Source organism: Lichenostomus cassidix, chromosome 17 (genome assembly GCF_008360975.1).
Source record: "Lichenostomus cassidix isolate B80296 chromosome 17, HeHo_3.0, whole genome shotgun sequence".
NCBI classification, from domain to species: Eukaryota; Metazoa; Chordata; class Aves; order Passeriformes; family Meliphagidae; genus Lichenostomus; species Lichenostomus cassidix.
The window spans coordinates 3,435,820-3,461,223 of record NC_139497.1 but is presented as its reverse complement, the minus strand read 5'-3'; the positions used below and the strand labels follow the sequence as shown (position 1 = coordinate 3,461,223).

The 25,404-nt window shown below is 48.8% G+C and overlaps 1 protein-coding gene across 5 annotated transcripts in view; it reads right to left on the bottom strand.

Moving 5' to 3' along the window:
* The window catches only part of VAV2 (vav guanine nucleotide exchange factor 2), a 118,799-nt gene that overhangs the window by 40,181 nt on the left and 53,214 nt on the right, over positions 1-25,404 (bottom strand). For all 5 annotated transcript variants that reach the window (XM_085076877.1, XM_085076878.1, XM_085076880.1 and 2 more), the window contains exon 3: positions 5,592-5,650. In XM_085076877.1, coding sequence (XP_084933003.1) covers positions 5,592-5,650 — 59 coding nt within the window. The remainder of the gene's footprint in view (positions 1-5,591; positions 5,651-25,404) is intronic.

Below are 25,404 nucleotides of genomic sequence, written 5' to 3'. Positions count from 1 at the left end.
GTGCCAATAAAAATAAACCCCTAAATGGCTCTTTCTGCCTGATTCCAGCAGCCCAGCACTGCTGCTACATGGAAGCACCAGCAGCACATCCCAGCCAAGAGCAACCCAACTGTGCAGCACCAACCAGATCCAAACAGCCCATTCTGGAGGCCACCAGGAATCCCAGGCCATCCAGGTGCCCCTCTCTCCCTGCCAGTGTCCCTTGGGAGCCTCCCAAGTCCTTTATTTTGAACCAGCTGAGCCTGAAACTCTTCCCCATCCTTGGAGCATCCTGGATGCATTTCGGGGAGACAACCAGAGGTGCTGGAAAGGTGGGCAGGGATGCAGGAGGAGCCCTGAGGGAAGCACCAGGCAGGCAAAGCTGTGAGCAGTGACAAGGCAGGTGACCCCAAAACCCACCTGAGCCTCCCCAAGCAGAGCTGAGCTCGTCAGAGCTGCATTTTCACCATGCCAAGCTGCTGGTGGGGAGGGAGACAGAGAAGCTGCCTTTGCTTGGGGAGCAGATGCTCACGGGGTGACCTCAGCATCCCCCCCAGCCTACAGAGCAGCAGCAGGAAAACACGTCAGGGATATTTTTCAGGATCTCTGCGAGGACGCAAACTTGCCAAAAGGAATGTGTTAAGAACGGTTTTCAGCGGGGAAAGGAGCTGCTTGTCAGCCAAGGATTCTGCTGATCAGCAAATGGAGGAGGTTGGTGGTGATTCCTAAGGAAGGTTTGTTGGTGTCACAAGAAGAAACCACCTTCACCTGCTGCTGGTGAGGTCTGGGGCCGAACCTCTCTGGATTTCTGTCCCAGGGCTGCTCCCAGTTCCAGAAGAACTGCAAAGCTCCTGTTTCCAGTCACAGATCCTCCCACAGCCTTCTCCATCCGATTTTATAGCAACACTTAAAAGTGTGTACAAGGAAAACACGGCGGCAGTAAAAGAATAATGGGCAGAGAGCAATTACAGAGAGCCACTGGCAGGGAATAAAGCAGTCCTTGTAAAAGCAGCCTTCAGGAGAAGAGGTCCCTAACAGCCTCCTCGGCAGAAGACACTTGAGGACTTAATTGGCAGCGCCTTTAATTGCTTGCCATTTTCACACCCTGCTGGATTCACCTCCCATCCCTCCGGCCAGAGGCCAAATCTGATCTGCAGGAAGCCTCCAGCACGCTGGAGAATCCTTGCAAATCCCATAAAAGATTTCCCCCCATCTCCTTCCACTTCTGCAGGACAGCAAGGGGAACATCCTGATCTTGTGCCACCACACCTCCTGCCACAAGTGGGGTTGGCTGGTGGGATCCCAAAGCCCCTTACAGGGTCACACCCACACCACAGATGGGGAAATGGATCAAAGTCATGAAATCTGGACAAAACTCCAGGTTTAAACCCAGCTGAGGAATGTCCTGATCACCCAGTGACAACACACTGGCAGCAAAGACATGCAGGTTTTGCAGGGCAGAGGGTGCAGGTCCAGCTCTGTGTGCCCCCTGCTCCTCTCCTGCAGGGGCACCTCCTGCCAGGAATGCTGCTCTGCCTCTCCCTTCCCATCCCTCCTCCCTTTTGCCCCCAAAACACACATCCTGATATTATTGGCAAGCTGTTAAGCACAGAAACTCCAGAGCTGATCCTGCTGCAATCCTCATTTCCAGCCCATCTGATGCTTTACCTGGGCAAAAGGAAGATGTTGGTACTCATTTGTTGCCTCAAATGTGCCTGGAGGTGACTCCAGCCTGGGATAATCCCAGTGTTGAGCTTTTCTCCTCCCATCTCTCTGTCTGCACTGTGGAGATGGGAAAAATCCCAGAATGCTGGGATGGTTTGGAAGGGACCAGGAGGATCATCTTGTTCCAATCTCCATGCCATGGGCTTGGAGACTTCCACTAAAACAGGCTGCTCAGAGCCCCATCAGCCTGGCCTGGAGCACTTCCAGGGATGGAGCATCCACTGCTCCTCTGAGCAATCTGTCCCAAAACACAGAGACAGGATGGCTGTGATGCCCCCTGACACCCACTGCCACTGGATCTGGTCACTTCTTCTTCCAACTGCCCCAAAGAGATCCTGCCTTGGCCCCCAGGATGGGGAAAACTCATCCCTGTGTCCTTCCCTCCCCATCCAGCCAAAGCATCCAGGAGGGAAAACCTCCTCTGACAACCAGGATTCACCTCCTGCCCATTTGCAAATGGTTTTAACTAATTTATTAACTGTGGTGCCTTCTGAAGGGAGTCACCGAGAGGTTCAGCTCATACAGGAGGGATTTACTCAGATTTAGGGTCTCCATAAAGGCCTTTGGAAGTGCAAACCCCTTCCCTTTCTCAGCTGGGCTTCGCTGTGCACACATTAAAAATGCATGCAGGCAGCGCGAGCCAGTATTCCTTAACCTCCTGCTTTGCTTGCCGAACTCTGCTTCCAGGAAAAACACACATCTCAGGGAGATGAATAAACACATGCCCCCCTGCTCTGCTCAGAGCTCACATTGAACCCCCAGAGCACGAGGAGGATGATGGAGCCCAGAGGATGCCAGGATGTGCCAGAGAAAATCCATGGATGTGGCAGCAAAGTCTCAAGGGGAAAAAAAAAAAAACCCAGCTTTGAGAAAATAATTACAACCCTGGTTTATTGGGGCCTGCAACAAGAAGTCTTGTTGTCCTCCAGAGAGCTGAGTTTGCTCAAGAAAACTTGGAATGAGAGCTCGGGAAGGGAATGAGAAGTTGTGCTGCAGAGCACAGAAGCTTTGCATGACATCCCTGGGCAAAGACCACACTGCTGCAGAATCCTCCAGGCTGGCTTGGAAGTGCCAGCCAGCGTGGGAATGGGGTAATGGAATTAACTGGGGCTGCACTGGAAAATCCTGGCTGGGTTATAAAGACTCCTTGTTCAGGGACAGCCAGGGATGGGCATGGAGCAGGGGGAGCTTCTCCCTGGAAGAGCTGAGAGTCCTCCAAAAATTTGGAGGTGGGAAGGATGAGAACCAACAACGGACAAATCTCCTCTCCTGGGCAATGCTGCACACCATGATCTCCTCCTTGTCCCTTTGCACAACCCTGTGGGATGAAAATCCGAGCAGAAAGTTGCCATCCCATCAGCACAGAGCCTGTTTCCTGCAGGATTTGGGGAAGGGATGGGGACAAGGCAGGCAGAGGATGGTCACAGCAGGGCTGTAGCTACAGCTGCTGCACATTAAGCACAGTGCAAATAAAACACTGCAGTCAGGATCAGGTTTTGCCCTGTTTTGCTGCTTGTTTCTTGGAAGAAACACTCTGTCATCTCCACAGAGCTATCCTGATAGCTATCTGCAGCACTCTGGGAAACAGGGCTCCTCTGCCAAGCTTCATGTAGCCAGAAATTATTAAGACAGAGTGATTTTTATTTTTTTTTTAGCCCACTGAATAGCACACAAGATTGATTTTTATTTTTCTACATGCCATGAAACTTATTTAAGGACCAGTAATAGGCTTTGGGATTTATTTCACTCTTAATTTGCGTGATCCTGATTCTCAGACCCTAAAATAGGGATTGGAGCAGAGCCATGCTTGAGCCGTGGGGCTGCAGACCATACAATCCAAATTTCACTGCATTTACCATGGTTTGGAGCTCTGGGCCTGAGCCAGCAAGATTTTGGAATGGAAGCATCTTCACAGGGAGAGAGGAGAGGATGGATTCCAACCATCAGTGGGACCCCAATGGGCTGAGGGGCAGCAGTGGCTGATGTGAGCAGTGCCTTCAGGCAGCCAGAGCTGCTGCTGAATCCCACAAAATTAGGTTCATTCAGATTAATTCATCTGAGATTAGTTTCTGCCACTGAGGGTTTTCTGATGGTGCAGCAAGAAATCACCTAATTTAAGGGAAAGAAGATGCAGCACTAGACAAAGCCAGGGCTTTCTGGCTGCAGGGGACAGCGAGGTGGGAGGGGACACTCCCAGGAGGGCATTTTCATGGAATTACAGAATTCATTTCTAGTCTAGGCTGTTCTGTTTTCCAGCTCAAGGAGTGGCAGGATTTTGTGTTCCTGCAGAGCTGGCAGTGGGGAGGAGAAACAGGGTTAACACACAGGAAAACAGAGTTGGGAGCAAAGGCTTGCTAAGCTCTGTGCTATTCTTGTGTAATTATGGTGCCAGAGGCTTCCAAGATATAGGATTTTAGTGGGAACTGTAAATGCCAGCTGTAAGATGAATGAGAAAAAGGCACAAGAATAGCAAAGCCTCCCTCATCCCTGGATCCCAGCTATGCCCAGCCCTCAGCAGAACCAACAGGGGCTCAGCCAAAGCCTTCCCAGGGCATGGCAGATCCTTTATCCCAACAGGGGCTCAGCCAAAGCCTTCCCAGGGCATGGCAGCTCCTTCATCCTCCCAGCTGGATCCAGGACCTCCCTGCCTGCCTTGGGAAGGGCTTTTCCAGGGGTGACACCCCAGAACCCCTCCCAGAGACACCCCAAGGCTTAAACCTCACCGAGGCACTGCAGTTTGTGCACCTGAATTCCCCACTGCTCCCAACCTCCAAACTCCTTGGGTTTTCCCTTCCCTTAAAACAATAATCACTGCAGGCTCCTCCAGGACTCAGGGCTATCATCATAACAAACATCCCCTGACTCAGAGCACGTCTTTACTCCTCAAACCTTCACCCCCTGCATCTCCCCCCAGCCCTGCTGGGATCTGTCAGATCCGTGTTTAACAGATGGGAAGGTTTGACACGGGGAAAGCTGTTCCCCTCCAGCAATCTCACTGCAGGCAAGGCAGGGAGAAGATGTTCCTCCAGTGGGGATGGTGGCAGGGGGTGCTGGGGATGGGTGGCAGGGCTGGGAGTGGGGCAGGGACCTCATCCAGGGACTGCATCCCTGCATCCTGCCTGTGCCTGGCTTGGGATAAAGCCCAGATCCTCACCCAGAACAGCAGCAGGACGTGCTGTGGTGAAAATCAATTGTGTTCTATAGCTGGGGGGTGAAAACACACATTTCCCCACCAAAAAAAAAACCCAAGGAAAGGTAATTCAGGCTGCAAACTCATCCCAGTTATAGCCACAGTCCTAATGAGCTGTTCCCAGATTAATAACACAAATGCACACTAACAAGGAAACCAATTGCAAAGCAATTTTGCAGGGAGCTGAACAAAGAGCAAGGATAACAGCTCTGCTCAATGGGGGCTGTCTGCTGGGTTGGATTCCTTCTCCTCTGCTCCCTCGGTGAGCAGGGAGGAGCAGGCAGCCCACCCTGGCTGCCAGGGCACTCCTGTCCCTCACCAAGGGTGTGACAAAGCCAGGGGACATTTCCAAAGTGGGGACACTGGGGTGATGCCACAGCTCCTGGGCACTGCTGCCTTTCCTGGGATTCCTCGTGAAGCTGAGCAAAACCTCCAGCAAGAGACACCAAACCTCACCCTGCTGCCCACAGTGCACACAATTCATCACATTTTCACTTATTGCACTCATTTCACTCAAAACTATTCCCAAGCAGCCTGTAAGGTGCTTTTAGAAGTCTCCTACCCACATCCCAAAGGCACCCCTGGTGTCTGTTTAACCCCATTATGTGCAGCTTCTAAAGGGTCTGATGTGATTCAACACCAGGGATATGGAGAGAGAGAAATGTTATTTTAAAGCGTCATATTGAGAGGATCTTACCTAATTCCTTTGGTTTGAGCAATACTGTGGAAGGAGAGCCTGGATACTGCAGAGATCACCTGGAAATGAGAGAAAAAGAGGCTGCTGTGCTTACTGAGGACACAGGAAGGTTTGGTGGGAGCCCAAGGACCCCCTCTGGAATAAATTGCTCCATTCCCCCCATCAGTGTCCCAGTGTCACCACCAGGGCTGGGAGGACACTGCCAGTGCAAACCTGCTTCTGGTTCCACCTCTGAGCACAAAAGACATTTAACCCTCAGCTATGAAGATATGATTGAACAGCTTCATCAGAAATCTCCATCCCCACTCTCATTTAATAAGCCCAGACCTGCCCTGGCAGGTTTTGTGCAGCACTAAGAAGCTCTGAGAAAACCCTCTCCCTCTGTGTTTCATTACAAAAGGATTACAACTCCTTTCGTGTCTCTCCTCACACAGAATGATCTTACTGAGGCAAACTTGCCAAGACTGAATGGCTCTGACTTCTTGCAATTCAATAAGGATGCATCATCAGTTTGTCAGAGGTGAGTGCAGACCATCGCCCTGTTCTGGCAGAAAACAGCCAGGAGTGATTCAACCCCGAAATATTCTCATCAGCATTGCAATCAGAAGCAATAAAAGCACCAGGTTTGTCAGGGAAAAAAAAAAACCTCCTGTTTTTGATGGAAGTTTTAATTGCTATGGGGAATTTTCAATGAAGAGGAACAAAGAATGGGTTTTGGAGATTTAAGCTGTGTTTTCCTCTTGCTCACATTCACCATTTCGAAGCTGGAGTGATAAAAACAAACCTGTTATTTTTGGATTGGTTTCCAGTCCACTGGGAGGGGAGCACACAGGTTTTTGTGGAGCACACAGGAGATTCCTCAGGAGCCTGAGCTCATCCCTGTGGTTATCCTGCTCCAAACCCTCCCTTCTCCTCCACACTTCTGCATCTTCCATCCCTCTCGTTTTTCATTTTCCAAGAATTCCTGTCTGGCTGTCAGCTGTGGTGCCCAAAGTGTGGACCCAAAACCAGGGCAAGAACCAAAAAACTGCCACAGTTTGGTGATTCCCACATGGAAAACAGGGAACAGAACATCCCTGGAAGGCTCCAGATCTCATCCCATCACAGAACATCACCAGTGGTACCTCAAACACTGAGCCCAGGCAGGGCACAGAGCCTGGAGACTCCACTGGCACCCCCAGCCCTGCTCCAGGGGGCTTAAAATAGTCCCAGTGAAGTCCCAGACAGATTGAATGAGTCTCCTCCATGCTCTGTTTTTAGCCTTGTGAAGCAAAACTCCAGTTTATGAATCAGACAGTTCCACGGCGGGCTTTGACTCCCAGGGACATTGAAGAGAAAAGCTCCCTGTCCTCCTCACCACCAAGTTCCCCTTTGTTCTCCCCCGAGCTCTGCACATCCTGGCACATCAAAGCCCTGATTCCAGCGAGGAGCCCAAATCCCAGAGACCCACTGGGAGGGATCAGGTACTAAAAAACCTCCCTGCAGCATCTCCAGGAGGCTGAACAGCCAATTGCCCAATATCTGGGAGTGTTTTTTTTTTCCACCACCAACTCCTGCTGAGAGCAAACCAAGCCAAGTGCAAGGCCAGCTCCTCGCAGAGCCCCCAGCCAGGGAAATGCTTCAGCAGCCTTTAAGGATAAGTAATCCTCTCAATTTCAACGAGATTAAACAACGTTCTTAAAAGTAAGTCAGCCCTTAAGTGTTTGCTAAACTGTGTCTTGTTTTTCAGCTGTAAAACAGCTTCTTATTTAGAGACAAACCCAGGGCTGCTCCTGGCTCTGGTGTTCGCTCAGGCCAGGCAGGATCTGGGTTGTTACACACCCCAAAAAGCAGCAGAAGCATCTCTGATCCCATTGAGGCTTTTCCCTGCTTCTGGAATACCAGAACATCCCAAAACAACCAATACAGATATTCCAATCTGGCCCTGGATGCTCCCAGGGAACAATTCCTGCCCAATATCCCATCTAACTCTGCCCTCTTAAAGCCATTTCCCCTTGTCCTGTCACTCCATCCCTTGCCAAAAGTCACCTTCCAAGTCATTTGAAAATGTTTGGAAAACTTCTCTCCCATCTGTGCATTTTTCTTCCAGGAGATGCAGGGCTGTGGGCTTTAAAAACAGGGGCTTATGCAGATTATTGCTATTATTATTACTTCTTCACCCATTTCTCAATGCAATTTCCTCCCAGGAAACTGCATTCAGCACACAGAATTACCATAAAAGCTATATATAACATCCCAGTGCCAATGAGATGGCAGGAATATAAATAGGAATATAAAGGTGTGACATGCAGGTGATGCACACTTTCCCAGTGACCTGCAAAGGGTTATTGGGAAATTTCTGGTGGTTTTGCCATGGCAAGGGAGGGATGTTCTTCACATTCCTGGCATTCCAGTGTGGATTGTATTTGTGGGGATGAGCTAAATCCAACCAGCCAGCTGGTCATTTACTGACCAGAGAGATCATTGCTGCAAAACAACAGCACCACGAAGTGAGGCACGAGGGCCCTGAATGTGATTTCAGGATTAAAAAAGGCCACAAGTTCTGCACTTCGTGGGAAAAAGAATGGAAATAAAAATAATAAAATAAAATAAAATAAAATAAAATAAAATAAAATAAAATAACCAAGACTCAAAGTGGGTTCCCCACACTCACTGGTCACTTTGGGGAAAAAAAAAATGGATGAGAAATGGGATTTTTGAAAAGAATGAAAACACCACAACAGCCACACCAGTTCAATAAAACATTCACCACTTTTCTTCCTCACTACCAACACTTTCTTTCAAGAATAACCAATTTTAAAATAAACCAAAGCCAAACAGAAAATAAATTACATTCACTGCTCTTCTACTTCCTGCGGCACTGTTTATGGCTGATGGTATCTCTGAGCATCTAGAAAACTCTAAAACAAACTTTTTTGTATTTGAACAAACAAACTGACCCAGCTGGGCTGGAGAACACTTTGCTCAGGAGGAACTTCCCAGCTCTGGGCACTCCAGGAGTGACCCTGAGAGGGGGAATGAGCTGAGGGCTCCCAGCCAGCTCTGAGCATTCCCAGAACAAACAGAGATTTGCTTCTAAGCAAACCAGGAGCTCTGCCCAGCTCTGATAACTCTGGGCAGAGATCTCTCAGTGCCACCCCTTGCCAGGGGGAGGAGGTTTCACAGCCTGGAATTACATGGAGTCATTTTCTGCTTTGCCCCTAAACTCACAGGAGGGCAAAACAAATCCTCAGGCCAAACATCCCCAGCCTCAGGCAGAAACCTGAGCCCAAAAGCAGAGACAAACTGATGGGATCTCTGAGCAGCCAGAAAAACTCTCAAATGAACTCCCTCAGGTTTGAACAAACAAACTGACCCTGCTGGGCTGGAGAACTTGGCACGGGAGGAGCACAGAGATACCATTTCTGAGCTGGATAATTGGCATCCCACAATAAAAACACTGATGGGAGCAGCCCAGGGACAGGAATGCTCACAGCAAAGCAGTCCTGGGAGCAAACAGGGTTTGATCCAGCTGCCTGCAGCCTGAGATGCTGGAGAAGTTTGTATTTTCTCCCACTGGTCAGCTGCTGTTAGCTCTTCTCCCTGCTCACCTGGGCACTTCCCAGCACCTTCCAGGTCACTGCACACAACCAGGATCTGTCAGGATTTTGAAAACCAAAGTCTCCCCAGCAGCTTCCAGCCTCCCATCTCCTGTGTTTGCACATCCCAGTCCCACTGTTTGTACCCTGACTGCACCAGCCCTGGAAAACCAGAACAGCCAAGAGGGTGAGTGGAACACAAACCACAACCTGCTTGCTCTGGATCAGGTATTTGTGTTTTATTGCCTGGGGCATCAACCTGCTAGACCCTAAGCCAGCTCTTTTCCCTGGGCATGGTACAGCCAGGGCTGCTGCTGCTGCTGCTTCAGCATCCCTGGAATTTGCTTGGGAATTCCTTAAATCAACATCTCCTGACACAACCTGGTACCTGGGAAGAGCATGTTTTCCTTGGGATGCCAAGGGTGGGCACAGCCCCAGGAAGGGATCAAATCAGATCCCTTTTCCTACACCCATCTTCTCAGCTGGACTACTGCCTGCTGAGGATGAGGCTGTTCAATAATAATAATAATTGCTTTGGACAACTGGTTTGAGCTTTTCCAGTGCCTGCCTGGATGATTTCCCCTGTGGCTCCACTCTGCCTGCCCAGGGATGCCACAGCTTCTCCTCCCATTCCCACTCATGCCAGGCATGGTGTTTGCTGGCATCCAGCTGCTGGAGAGGTGCCAGCTGAGTGGGTTTGGGATGGAAATGGAAAATCAATCCACTTGATAAAGATTTCATATCAAAGAGGTTTTGCTGTGATGGTGTGTCTGGGCTTCTGTCTCTCTGTTTCACTACAAGGACCAAGCAACAGATGGGGAATTCTGTGATGGAGGAATGGTGAAGCCTCTTCCCTCCTCCAATAAATGCCATGGATCCTTTCCTGCCACTTCCATTTGCTTCATTGCTGAAGCATTCCTCCTCTTCCCCAGCCCCACAGGGTGGAGAAGCCCATTAGCTGCAAAGTGCTGCTTTAAGCCACACGGCGTGTTTGAATTGGCTTTTGAAAACAACGTTATTAAACCATCCCTACTTTGCATTAAACCCATGATTTGGCCACATTACGTGTTGGGGATGCAAATATTAAATCACTGGGCAAAGCCACCGCTGATTTCCAGTGGGAACAGGGCCTGTGTATCATTTTCACAGGTTTATTTTGGGCTCCTTGGGGCTGGCATCATGTCTGATATCATGAAGCCTCACACCAGTCAGCAGTCACTGCAAAACCAGCACTGTTTCGTTTACAGGGAGGAGAAAAGAGCAACTTGGGTGGATTTATGGTATTTTTACTGGTATAAAATCCCTGCACTCTGTCACATCACTGTGAATTATCCACATGCACACACCCCATCTCCCATATTTAAGACACCAATTCCTCTTTTCCCATCATGAACAGCTGAGGAATAAAGGGAACACTGTCACATGTCTTTAGGGTCCCCAAGAATTGATGTCTGCACGTCCAGAGGTGTCTGTGCTCCTCCATCCCCATCCCACAGCAAACACACCTGCAGCAAAAAACAAACTGAGCCTGACTGAAGGCAGGGCAGGTTCCTCACCTTCCCAGGACGTGGAGAGGATACAAAACCAAGAGGCAAAGCAGCCCAACTCGGAGAAACACCAAGAGCCACAAACCAGCCTGGCCTCAGCCCTGCTCCCCGTGCCTCCTGCAACTCCCAGACACAGGAATTAATGCCCTGAAACTCCAGTGTCTGCTTTATACTGCCGAGTTCCCCTAACACAACAGCAATAAAGAGTTATTCTGCTCCTTAATGGCCTCTCTCCTCCCTCACGGCTGCTGAGCTGCTGCTGCTTTCGGGTTCTTTTATTATCTCAATGTGATAGCGGCGGCTGGAGCGTGGAGCTGCCTTTGATGGGACTTTAAAAGCCTCAGGGAGGGGGAACCCAGCAGTTTCTCAAGCGAGCCAACGCCAAAGCTAAGAGAGATGAGCTGGGGGAGAGCCTCCAGCTGAGCAGAGAGGCATTTGATGGCCATGGAATGGTCAGAGCAGTGGGTTCAGCCCTTGGGGAGAGCTCAGCAGCACCCATGGGTGCTGGAGGTGTTCAGGACACAGGGGGAGAGGATTGGGAGCAAAGCCATGAGTTTGGGGTGAGTTCAAAGACACCAAAATCAGCAAGAAAGGAAAAAGCACCTTGGTCTGGTCAGAGATCTCTAAGGGACAGAGCCCAGGAGATCTGATTTTTACAGAGGAATTCTCGTGTCTGGAATTCCTGGACAACACCAGCTTTCTGAAGGTGGAGAAACTTGCAGTGTTTTGCACAATGATCTTGAAGTTTTAAATTTTACTCACATATTTGCACCCCTGTGACTCCCAAGGCCTTCTGGAGAGTTGTCTTTGTACTTCTCTCCCTCTGGAATTACTTCCCCATGTCTATCCAGGGCTCCAAGGTGCACCCGAGGGTGCTGTGTCACCTCCCCAGCTCTCCCCAGCACATTGATCCCTCATTTTTCACACAATCCCACTGTGCCCCAGCATAAGCTGGGATTTGCTGACCTGTGAACCACAAGCCAAATTCTGCCTTTGCTCAAAGCAATAATAGAATATATTCGGGCAAAGGCAGCCAGCAGGGAGAAGAAACTAATAAGAGCTTCACTTTTATTGCAGCTGGGATTTCAGCATGCTCCCAGCGGATTCCCAGAGACAAGGAGGATTCCCAGAAATGCCTGAGCACTGGAAGTCTGAGCTGAGGGCTGCCTGCTTCCCTCCACACTCGAGATATTACAAAATTGCCTCTTAGGACAAAAAATCCGGCGTGTAACTGGAGAGGCTCTGTGATGGTTACAAAAGGAGAGTGTCCTTCGGGAAAGGAGGGTAATGAGGCCAGGGAAGTGGGTTTTCCTGCAAATTAGAGGGGGGGAAACCACAAACAAACTGGTTCCAGCAGGGCTCAGGTGCCTGAAACAGATTCTCAGGTGAGCACAGAGCAAACCTCCATCAGCACCATTGGGAGCTCCTCACTCCACACCCTCTGCTCTGTCCAGCTCCTTCCTTCTGCCCCTAATTAGCCGTTCCCTAATGAACCTGGAAGGCTGCCGAGCTCGGAGCTGCAGCGTGGGAAGGTGTGAAACGTGCAGGAGGACGTGGGAGCTGATGGCTCTGACCTCCTGGGAACTGCCACACTCCCTGCTGAAAGCCACCAAGCTGTGCTGGGCACTTGGCCCAAGAAGAGGGGCAGGAACAGAGGGAAAAGGCAAAAAAAAATCCCCTGAAACACGGATTAGCTGAAAATGCTGGGAAATAGGTTCACGCAGGTGATGTGCAAAGCCTTGAGCTGCCACAGAGACATTTTGTGCCCAGGTGGGTGAGTTTGGGGAAGGAAGCCATGCAGGGCAGGAGGGATGGCAGCTCCAGAAAGTAGAATTCACTGTGCCTCTGAGTTTCCAGGTGGTTCAAACCCTGGTTGTGATGCTCTGGGTCTCTGCAGGCTTTGGAGAACCTGGAAAAGCATCTCCAGGGCTAAGAGATGCTAAGCAGGGTGGTTATAATTATTGTAGCTGTGCTTGTCATGGATGTAACAACCAGGAATGTTCAGGGTAAATATAATAAATAATTTTAAATATTTTTTAAAATAGCAATAAATAAATAAATGCATAAAATAATAAATAATAATTTAAAGGGTCCTGCAGACAGCTCCTGACCCCACAGCAGTGATAAAGGACAGGATGGCCACACAACCCAAAAAATGGCTCCAGTACATCTCTTACACCACAGGTAACACCAGGATAGGCTAAACTTTGTCCAGAAATCAGCTGCCCCTGCTGAAAGTTCGAATTCAGGCAGTTTTACTCAAGTTGACTCCCCAAATTGTGGGTCAGCTGCTCCACAGCCTCATCCCCTCCTTGTGCCTAAGGGCTCCAGGTACTTCTCTGACCTCAGCCCATAACTCAGGGTGCCCAAAGTCAACCACTTTAGCAAAACCCTCATCTTGTGACTCAAAAAGTGCCACAAAAGCCTTTCCAGGGAGAAGCCCCTGTCAGAGGCAGCAGTTCCTTGGGGATTATTTGCACCTTAAGTAAAGAGCCACTCCAAAGGAGCAGCTCACTGAATTCCTGGTGGCAGGAGGTGAGACAGGAGTGTGGCTCTGCCCACAGCTGTCACCTGGGCTGTCCCCAGCCCTGAAATTCTGCACTGGACTGGCACAGGGTGCCCAGAGAAGCTGTGGCTGCCCCATCCCTGAAGTGTCCAAGGCCAGGTTGGAACCTGGGATAGTGGAAGGTGGAACAAGACGGGTTTTAATGTCCTTTCCAACCCAAACCGTTCTGTGCTTTTATCACTCCAAGACCACACTCTGAATTAAAAACTGCCAGCTCATCCAGCACACCCCATCCCAGCCCTTTCATCAGCTCCACCTTGAGCTATTCCAAGAGAATTCCAGCCAAGGGGACTGCCAAGGGCTCCTTGCTCTCCTGCAAACCCATCCCCCCCTGCCTCCCCCGGTATTGATTGGATTTGTCGAAACAGATGGAAAAACCAGCTAGTCAGATGCAAAACATGGATATCCAAACCTGCTTCCAAGAAACTGGCTTTAATCTGTATTAAGTTTAATCCCTTTCGATCAAGGCCTTGGATGTAAGCAGAAAATATTACAGATTTTCACATACCTTTGGGGTCCCATTTCCGCTTGGCTCCGAAAGGGAGCTGGGAGGTCAGAGCAAAAAACATATGGAGCACCAAAAAAAAAAACCCCAAAAAAAAAGGTTTAGGAACATTTTGCATGTGCAGGAGAAACTGGAGGCATCCATATGAAACCAATCCACTTGCACAAAGGGTAATTTACCTATTGGACAGAGAGAGAGAGGGCTTAAAATTCTCCTTGCCTGATTTCCTTCATCATTATTCCGGGTGCTAAAGGAAAAAATGCAGCCTGTGTATAAAAACAACGCTGAGGAAAGGGTTTTAAAAGCCATTTCTTTGCATTTTGCAGAGCACCCAACTTCTGGCAGGGCAGCACAGGCTCCTCCAGGGAAGTTTAAATTCCTCCAGGGAAGTTTAAATTGTCCTGCAGCAGCACTGACAGGAGGTGCCCAAGCCAGGAGCAGCTCCAGAGTCCATCAGATGGACAGGGCAAGGACAGGTTTGTCCCTCCCTGTCACACCCAGGGGTTTGGTTTTGGAGCATCTGAATGAAAATATCCCACTTCAAGTGAGGCACCTGCACCTTCTCACTTCACAGACCTCCCTGCTCCAAGCCCTGCAGGCAGCACAAGCTTTGCCATCCATTCCTCAGGCTCTGAGCCCCAAATGCATCCTGCAGCTCCACTGAACTCCCCCATCCTACCTGCAGAGCATCAGGGAGCCTCAGGGAAGCCAAGTCCCTCCTAAAGCCCTCCAGCTTAACCAGCACGAGCCGTTTGAGACCAGCTGTGTTTTACAAATCAGGAGAAAACTCGCCTGAGCTCAAAGAAATTCCTGTAATTCCAACGCACACAAAAGAGGCAGGAAGCAAACAGGAGTTTTTTCAAGTGCACTGTGAAAAGGCAGCTTGGAGAATTTGCCTGGGATTTGCTGCTTTGATTCGTTCAAAACCTGGGACTGTGTGTTTGCAGGGATGGGAGACCTTTCCCAGTGAAGTTTTGTTTCCCTGCAGCTACACAGAGGCAGGGTTTGTGGCAGGAATCCCACTTAGCTCCACAGATGGAGGAGTTGCTCCAAACCTCCTGCACACACACACAGATCCACCTGGATGGAATATCTTCCCTTTCACAGCTTGATGTTTAGAAGGAGGGAGGGGAAAAGGCCCAGAAAGATGCAAAAGGACTTGATGTGATCGTGACTTTAACTCCCAAATCCCACAAAGCCACGTTTAGACATGTAATCAATCAGGGAATCATTTCTCCATCTCCTGCACCCCTCTGGATGTCTGCAAGCATCCAGCAGATCTGGAAAACGAGGCTGAAAAACTTCAATCCTCCAATATTGCCGATTTAGCTGCTATTATTGCCCTTTTCCCAAGTTTCTCCAAGGAAAGGAAGGAGCAATGCAGGCTGCCACTCATGGAGACAGGCAGGAGAATATTCCCATTGCTCCCATCCTCCTGTCCACAGGGTATGGAAGATTTCACACCAGGAACAAATGCCTAATTTATCCAGAGCCACGTAAAGACATCACAGGAATTCACTGCTCTTGACATAGAAAAAACCCATCTAAAGCTGCAGGATGAACCTTTAGCTGCTCCACACCCAATAATCAGGAGAAATTCCTCATGCATTTTCACCAGAGTGTTTTTATCCACTAATTTTCCCTGTCTTGCACACCTAAACCAGGGGGATGTGCCAAGATTGTGCTGCTGGCCTGACCCTTCCATCAGCATTACCCAGTTGGACACCTCAGTCACTTCCTGTCAGCCTCAGAAGTGTCACCTCTGGGGTTCCTGGAGAACAACTGTGTCAAATTCCCAATTCCTAGAAAAACAGGCAGCCAGCAGGAACTCAACCAGGATGTTCAGAAGACTGAGGGGAGGGAGGAGGAGCTCAGAGCAGAGAGGAGACATTCCCAGCTCCTGAGGCAAGGTCAGTTCACCTTTTTCCTGCGAGCTTGCATCACTTGGGGGAAGGAAAAAACCTAAAAAACCTACAAATGTTTAAATTCTTATTCTCTAAGAAGAGCTGCTATCAGGGGCCAGCGATGAGTATCAGAGTTCTTGATTTTGGTGTTTTATTCTTCCCCAATGCACAATTCCTGCCCAGTTTTCCAACAACTCCAAGAACTGTTTCAAAAGGAAGAGAACTTGAGAAAGGACCAGGCAAACCATGGAGAAAGGAGCATAACAAACTCTACCAGGAGATTTTCTCTTTGCACTTATTCCATGTTTTACACCAAAGAAGCCTCTCAAGGCTGTGCAGTGCAGTAGCAGAGCCAAGACATTCATGAACAGCAAGGATGCTGCTCCTCCTCCTCCCTGCCCTCACTGAACGAGATAAAAGGATTGGGTTTTATTTTATTACAGATTCTGCTTCGCTGGTGAAATACCTTCCAGAAATAAATGTTATTTCAGAAATAAAAGAGGGTTTGCCATCAATCATATTCTGAGCACAGAAACAACCCTCGCTTCCTCTCTGATTCAGTTCTCAAAATAGCAAGCCCTGAATTTCCCAAATCCATGATTAACTGGGAGCTTCAAGAGGTTTCCAGACAAAACTCACTATCTGGAGTCATCTCCCACCCCTGGGCTGGCAAATTCCTGCTCTGGGCTTCCCAAAGAGGTGCAGAGAGGATGGCACTGCAGTGCTGGTTGTGCCATGGGACAGAGATATTGCCACATTTTTATAATTGATTAATCCTACTATATCAATTAATGCATTTCCACCTGCAGGAAGGCAGGAGCGTGGGGCAGAGAGAGAAGCAAGCCACAAGGCATTTTGCAGAGATGCTCAGAAACCACCTCCCTTCCTCTCATCCTGCAACGGTGGATAAATATACCCACAGAGTGCTTTGATTTGCCTGAGGATGTTAAATTTAGTCGCCGCTCTGCGTCTGCAGACAGCACACTGACTGCTCCTTCCGTGGGTGAGTGAAACGTGCAAAGGGGGCCCAGAAAAGAGCTGCAGGGATGAAAAAAAAATCCAAAATATTGGCTCCCTCGACAGGGTGTGCACAGTCACAGCTCACAAATTACAGGGTGGAAAGAAGCTGGATGGATTTCCACGGTCACTACTGTAACAGAGGGTGAGACAAGATGAGCTAAGAGTCCCTTCAGACCTGACAAATCTGTACAGCTGTAAAAAAAAAAAAAAAAAAAAATTAGATCTGTAGATTAGATCTTGGCTGTCTCCGTGAAAAAATAAAAAAAGGAAGGAGTCAGGCATGATGTTTTCAGTCAGTGATTTAAGGAATGTAAATAGCTTTGTCAAGGATGCTCAGGCAGATTCCCCAGTGTGAGCTCAGCTCTGCTCAGGACCCTCAGCGAGTCAGGATGGTTTAAAACAGGGGAAAAACCAGATTTTTAAAGCCAGGAAAGCAAAGTGGCAGCTGGAAAACCCCACTTCTTCAGGGAGTGAAGCAGCACACAGAGGGTGTCTGCATCCCAAGGGAACACCATCCCCATGTCCCCCAGCTCGCTGTGCAGCGTCACAGCAGCGACCCAGCGCGGTTCCAGAAGTGTCACCGGCTGCTCATCTGCCGCTAAAAACGCCTTTAAAAATTAATAGGAACAGATTGAGCAAGCGTGGAACACGCAGCGAGAGGGAGCTTTGAGGAATTTCGACAGGCTGGGAAGAGCCGGGAAAGAAAATGCCAAAAATACACCAAAATCAGTGCACACAGAAAGGGAAATGTGGCTTGAACCACCACAAGCTCCTTTAATCAGAATTTAGAGAAAAAGAGCAGCTGTGGTCAGCTTGGGGTTGCAGGGAGAGGGGAAAAAAAAAGGGATTTATCCGTGTGTTCATACAGGCTGCCATCACCACGGCCCCCTGATGGCTTTAAGGGCTCAGGTTTGAACACACAGTGTTGATAAAGGTCATCAAGATGGATGAGAGTCCTTGAACAATGAGGGTCCCAGCAGCCATGAAGGGCACTGGGGAAAAAAAAAAACCAGTAAAAAAAGAATAGGAATTACTGGTGCCAGCAGGGCAGCGTTATCAATAAATATCAACACCCAAAAGGGTGTAAATCTGAGGATGAGATCAGAGAAATAACTGCTGTCACCTCAGGTTTGGGCAGGTCAGTCCCAGAGGGTCAGGGAAACTCCTCCCTGGAGCTCTTGTCCAGAACAAAGAGATTTTGCAATAAAACAGGTAAAACTGGTTTCTGTCCTACAAAGCTCCTGGAAAGGCCTGGCAAGTATTTACTTGTGGGAAGGGAACAGGAAATTTGGATTTGTTCTTTGCTGGCTCTCCTGGTGTTTTCTAACTGCCAGTAATAGCACTTTTAAGTTTTTTTTTTTGACTTCACAACGAGCACCGCTGAGTTATCACTGCACAGGGCATTTTACAAAGCACAAAATCCCAAAAAATCCCAGGTCAGGGTGAGTTCCTGCTCAGGAGCCTCATGTGGGGCATGAAAATCCACTCTGCAAATAACCACGAGTGCTTGATGGCAGCAGTGTCTGGGATTCTCAGAGGAAAAGCTCAGCCTGGTGTAAAACTCAAAATTGGGGAGTGGGACAGGAAAAGAAGAAAAGGCTTTCTGCTCTCATGGATACTGAGGAGCATTTTGGTTTTGCCCAATGAAAAAAGGCAATGTCTCCTTTAACAAACAAAATATTTCCTGATTTTGGAGCAAAAAAAAAGCCCAAAAAAGTCCCTGAAAATTGAGTTTTAATGACTTTTCCCCCATCTGCTATTAAGGCTGTTTTTTGTTCAAAACATCTCATTTTCATGCCATATTCCGGCCAGATGCAGACAATGTGCTCAGACTGCAGAAAAGAGCATTTGATAGCATCACCAAGAGATAACCAGCTCAGGCCAAGCCTTGAAAAAAGGAAAAAAACCCTTTTATTTCAACTAAACTCCTCAGCCCTGAGCTCCTCACCATCCCATCAGCCTGCAGAACAAACCAGTCCGCAGGGATGGAGCTGAAAGGTTTGAATAATTCCCCATCAAAATCAACCTGAGACTTCCCGCCGAAGCATCAAGACAGTACAAGACAGGCTGTGAAAAGAGGGGAAAATACATTCTTGTCAAAATGACATCCCCCTGAGGAGTACAATCCCCACAAAAAGCGTTTGCCCGCGCGCGTTGCGTCGCGTTTCGGATCCCGCGCTCCTGAAACGCGCTGTGCCGGGTCCTAGAGTAATGGTGTTTGACTTATTTAACAATTTAACATTCACACGCTCGGCTTTACGGCTGGAGAAATAGAAATCACGTGTTTGAGGGGCTAAAAGGGGAGAAAAAAAGGAGGAAAAAAAAAAAAAAAAAAAGATGGTTTGACGATGTATGGATATTGATGAGAGCATTTCCCGCTAGGAAATTACATCTGCAAAGAGAATGTTCAGCTGAGCAAATTCCCTCTCCTCTTGGAAATGGGATTGGGAGTGGTGGGGCTGGTCAGTGAGGGGATGCAGTGGTGGATTTGGGGTCAGTGAGGGGATGCAGGGGTGGATTTGGGGTCAGTGAGGGGATGCAGTGGTGGATTTGGGGTCAGTGAGGGGATGCAGTGGTGGATTTGGGGTCAGTGAGGGGATGCAGTGGTGGATTTGGGGTCAGTGAGGGGATGCAGTGGTGGATTTGGGGTGCTAACAGGAGGAGAAGCTGCCTGTGCTGGAGCTGCTCCAGCTCAGAATTCCGTGTTCCCACTGCATCCAACCCCAACTGGGAGGAAAAACCACCCCAGGGGTGATGTGTGTGGACCTAGAAGGTGAACTGGGCTCTCCTTGGGGTGTTCACAGGCATCCTGAAAGTCACAGCAAAGCCAAGTTCCCTCTTCCAGCAGCAGCATCCTGTGGTGCCTCTGGATAAGGGAAAAAATGGGGAAAAAAAGGCTCTCCGAAATATCAAATCAGCACCCACCAGGAAATCTGCCACCCCAGAACTTGCCAGGACTCCACCCCAAGTTTTGCTCCTGGCCAGAAAGCAGAGCCTTTCCCTGCCCCAGACCCCACTGGGATCCAGCAGCAGCTCAGGGAGCCCAAAATACGAGAGTGGGGAGCTGATGGGTCGAGAGAGAGAAAGACACAACTGTCATCACTGCAGCATCCAGGGAAAACCCCAGGGGAATGTCCCTGCTGGTTGTCACAGCAGGAATAGCCAGGCAGCCCTCTGCTAACAAAGGTGCCACTGATGTATTTTTATACATAAAGAAAAAAGTGCTTTATTCTGCTGCAGACGTGGGGCATAATCTGCAATAAATGTTTGCAGGTGGCTCTGATATCTGTAAAGCTCTGGGTAAGAGCTGACGAGCCCTGTACCAAAATAATTCACTATTTATTAAGACTTCCATTAATCCAAACTCTTTATATTGGAATGCTTCCATGAAAAACTCCTCATGAAAAAGCATGAGCCCAGCTTGCTCCATCTCACCCTCTTTTCTTCACATCTAAACACACAGTGGGAGTGGGTTTGAGCCAGGGTTATCCCAGTTTACCCCAGTATGGCCAGTTTCTCACGTGCTGTGCACTGCATTCTGCCCCTATAAATCCTGGGATCTCTTCACCTCCTCACCCCAGCCCCAGTCAGGGGTCACAGCTCCAGCAGAAAATGCTTCCATGGTGGCTGAGCAGAGGCTGGAGCATGTCTGAAGCAATCAGACACACACAGACCTGCAGATGCTCCCATGGATCTGCTGAGTGCACTCGGTGATGTCTTCACTCCCTCCTGGCCCTGCAGCTGCTTCCCTGCAGATCCCTGGGGATGCTGTGATGGGAATTTCCCTCGGGGATTGTGTGCTGCCTGCTGGGGGTGATGGCACTGTCACCTCCCCTCCAGCAGAGCTGCTGGGACCAACCTCCCTGCCCCTGTGTCAAGCCAATCATTTCGTGAGAGAAATTATTGAAATTAATTCAACATCCATCCCCTCTCTCGCTCCTGACGGCATTCCCAGCAGGTTCTGCACTGCCAAAGGATCCCAGATGGGCTCCAGGGCAGGGGCAGATCCCACTCTCCTCTGGAGAAGGGCTCTGAAATGCCCTTGGCCCCTTCTCTGCTCTCTGCTTTGCTCCAGTCCATACAAAAACCTTCCCCTGCCCTTCCCTAAGGAACCACAGCACCTTTTCTGTAGGAGAAATGAAGGTGGTGAAACACAAACCCTGGGAATCTCACATCACCCCACACCTGGCAAAGGCTCCCAGCTGGTGTCACCTGGAGCAGCACAGGCTCTGCTGGGCTTCATCCCAAAGAATGCACATCCCACAGCTCAGAGGAGAATTTTAAATGAAATTCTCAGAATTTCAGAATTCTCAGAAGAGAATTTTAAATGAAATATTTGAAGGGGAAGCTCAGCCAGACCCCTCTGTGGATCCCACAAAGCAAGCTGCCATCCCATCCTGGCTTTCCAACAACATCTCCCAGATGATCCTGGAGAACCCAGTGCTGTCCAGCAGCTCCAGACCCAGCTCTGAGGCAGGGCACAGACCTGTGCAAATCCCCATCTCTCCATCTCTGCCTGCTGTCCCTCTCAGCACATCTAGGCTCCTGCCTCTGTTTGCCTGGGGCCACATCTGTCCCCGGAGCTGCACGAGGCCATCAGGCTGTAACTGACACCTCACGGCGGGAAAAACTTCAAATAAACACAATTGCAAATAAATAAAGAACCCAGAGCAACCTGTTAAGCGAACAGCTGGGGTGCCCCACGCCTGTTGTCACCCGGATTTTAACTTCAGAGCATCTCCCCAGCCGGATGGAGATGAGTCACTGGGAATTTGCATTTGGGATGTAAATAAGGAGCTCTCCACTGCTCCCTGTGCCATTCCCCTTCCCAAACCCCCTCTAAAGCTGCGTGACAGTGAGACAACAGAGTGGAAACGATAAGCTTTGATGGGGAAAAACTATGCAGAGCAAGGGCCAGAACTGTATTAAACTATATTAAAAAGGCAGCACGGCGAGCAGTTCAAACAGCTCCCTGTAAAGCAGCTCAGCTCTCTGGGGCTCTGTTTAACAGATATCCTTTTATTAGAAAAAGTCGCTGAAGATGGCTGTTTAGCACTTCCAATAAAGGATAGGTGGATGGGGAGGGAGGATTTTTTTTTTTTCCCATTAAGATTACAGAAGAGCCTGAGGCAGAAAGAAAGGGAAAACCTGCAGATGCAGGATGGAGTTTCTGCCTCGTTCACTAACACAGCAAGATCTGAACTGGGCACAGGCTGGGGGGGAATTTCACTTGGAGTCATCAGGTGGTTTAGCTCAGATGAGGAATAAGGAAATGGAGAAGGAAATGCCAAAAATATAAAGGGTGGTGACAAGTGAGGCTCTGCAGCCAGCCCAGCACCTCTGTTGCTCCCTGGGACACAGCTGGACACAGCTGGCTGGCACACACAGGGTGAAGGACAAATCTTTTATCCCACAAACCCCCAAAGTGGAATGCAAGAAGCCTCCAGCTACACCATTTTGCAGGAAAAATCTATTTGATGGAACATCTTCCCTGGCAGAGCCAGGGGGGTTTTGGTGTTTGCTGATGCTCCTCATCACCCAAGAGCTGCCAGGACTAATCCTTCCCTGCTCCTTCCTGCCCAACCTTGGGCTCCAATTTCCTCCCTGTGGCAGATTATTAACGCTCATTATCATCAAATCTCGGTGTGCAAACGAGATTGGGTTTGTTTTCCACCCAAGCTTGTGCTGCCACAGCCCTTTCCTAGAGCTGGTAATTCTGATTTCTCAAATCCCAGCACAGCAAAGAGAGGGTGAAATGCCTGGAAAGCAGTGAGAATATCTAAAGGATTATGGAAATAATTGGAAAGACCATGGGATGTCCAGGCACTGAGTAAGGCGACTCCAACCTCCACCCTGGTTTTTCATTAGAAAATTAAAAAATGATGCAAAATTGTCTTTGATATCAGAGAGAGATGCCCAGAAAGGCCATCTGGTTTTAACCAGCTGATGTTTCCTCCACACACCCCTGTCTCCAGGGCAGAGCTCAGACTTGTTGCGTTATCTAATCTCAAACACAACAAAAATAAACTGGAGATTTTATAATAACAATCCCACTGCATGGCTTTTCCCTCTTTGAGCACGAAGAGAACGGGAGGTGAGACACGTAAAAAATCACACTGTTAAAAAGAACATTAAAAATGCTCCTATTTGGGCCCTCAGGCCCAAGGAGAGAGATGTTTCATTATCCAAGTCTAAGACATTAATTATGCTTTAACAATTTTTCTTTTCCACTACAAAAGGCAAGTCTTTTCGGCTTCCTCTGCAATTGAAGGGGAACATTCAGACAAGTTCCACTCCACCTTTTTCATCTCCTATAAGATCCAGCCCATATTTATAAACACAGGAATCCCTCTCCCCCTCCAAAACAGGCAAAATCCTAATTTCAGCCAAAAAAACCCAAATTTATTCCCAGTTCGAAAGCAATCAGACAAGTTTGGCACCACGTGAGCAAGTTGAGCATCACCATGACAAACTGCATCCCCTTTTTTTTGGCTTTTCCAGGCATCAGGGAGAATCCACCTCAGCCTTGGGTGGGTTTGGGGTAGATTTGGGGTGGGTTTGGGGCGGATTTGGGGTGGATTTGGGGTGGATTTGGGGTGGGTTCCAGACCCCCTCGCCCCGGCCGATGCCGAATTGGCTCGCTTGGCACTCCAATCTGGTTTCCATAGAAACAGGTGGATAGCACACAGGAGCTAAATCTTATTTACTGAGTTAAAGAAAAGGGCTGCACGAGCTGTAATTTAGTCCTGGGGGTAAATGCAGCATGATGAGAAATACAGAGATTTTCACTATGGCAAAGGGGGTGGCTTTTCACTGCTGGTTTTTTCCTTTAACATCAGTTATTGTAATAAGATTAAGAGAAATCAATGCACAACCCCATTTAAAAAAAGTTCCACTGCCCTAATTTCCTAATAGGCACTTACACATAATTTTTTTATTAAATGCTGGTGGGGTTTGGGAAGATTATTTCCTCTTCCCCAATCAGAAATAATCCCACTGACAAATTAGGAAATCTATACTTAGTAATAGGTTTTACCTTAGCCAAAACCATCATGAAAGCAAGTGACCTCAAGTCCAACAAGATACTCTCAAAGTGCAAGCTCTCACTTTTGTTTCTCACTATATTTAGTGTAAAAAATATATATATTTACTATTTTTTTCCATATATTTAGACCAGACCAGAACTGATGCAACAAACACTTATCAACACCTGAGAGAAATGCAAAACATTTAATTTTGGGTGCATCCCTCGCTCTCTGCTAAGAGGGAGAATTCCTCCTGTGCCTCCCAAAAATACCCCATAAAATCTGTCAAGGCTTCCAACGTTATGATTTATAGGTTGGAGACATCCTTCACATCACTCTGCCTTGCCCTGCACAATTGCAGGGCTGGAATATGTATTATTTGGGATGAATAATACATGAAGGCACCGTAAATCCAGTCCCAGCTGAGCACGTGGTCCCCAGCAAGGAGCCAGGAAGGTTTCTGGGACCTCACCGAGCATTTAGCTCCTTGCTAATGAAGGGAGTTGCTGCTCCAGCCTGGAGAAGGGACTGGGAAATACTAATTAATGGATGGTATTCAAACCCCACTCATGTCACTCTCACTGACAGCCCAAATATCTCCCCACCAGAGAGCCTCTCTCTTCCCTTGAGCTGGGAGCCAGGGGCAGTTTGAGATGAATGAGGCAATGGCAAACATTTCCTTCCTGGGGGGACAGGAGGGTGAAGTGCATCGCTGAAGGAGAGGTCATTGAATAAAGGGGAGCTGCAAAATTTGGGGGAGGATTGTGTTGAATCCCCTTTCACTGGGCTCAGCCATCCTGGGAAAGGCACACTGATTTTTTGAGGTTGTCCCCACAGCCCTGCCCTGTCCCCAGATGTGCCACATTTTCCACGTCACACCATCCACCTCATCACAACCAAGCCAGGAATCAGAGCAGCTCCTTCTGAGCCCAGCATTTCCCTGTGCTGGACCAACCTCACAGCCCTGGCTGGACATTCCAAACAGTTCTTTCTAAAATGACCCTGGAAGTGGCTTTTCAAAGCAGCCCTGCCAGCCTGAAATCTGCTGTTTTCTCATCAGCTGAGCTGGGATGACATTGCTCGTGGCTCTGCCAGGGTAATAAAGGCACCAGCCAGCAAACAAAGCAAGAATCAATATGGATGAGTGTAATACTTTTCATAATGTCTTTATTGTGCACAGCCTTCCTCATGCAGCTATTCATAGACACACTTTCTCCACTTTTTTTTTTTTCACCCAGGGAATGAAGTGATGGGAAATGTTCTTATTCCACACCAGAAACACTCTGATTTCACCCTGAAGAGTTCACCAATTCAACCCAAACACGAGCAGACTAAATCCAACACCCACCCTAACCGGTGGAGCTGATCTTTCACACCCATCCCAAAGCCTCAGGTCCTGCTGGTGACACTGGGGACATCCCCATGGCGCTGTGTGCCCCCCGAGCTGGCAGCAGGAAACCAGCTGAGCCCCCTGGATGCTCGTGGAATGAGCAAAGGAAGAGAAACTGCGCTCGACAGGAAACTCTGCAAGCAAACACAGCAGAACCACATCCTTTCCAGAGGCATCCTCTCCATGACCCCAAAGGACCTGAGCCGAAGGGAGGAGGGGAATTGGGAGCTCTGGGTGTGAAGGCTCCAGGCTGGGAGCACAAGGGAGAATTGTGAGGG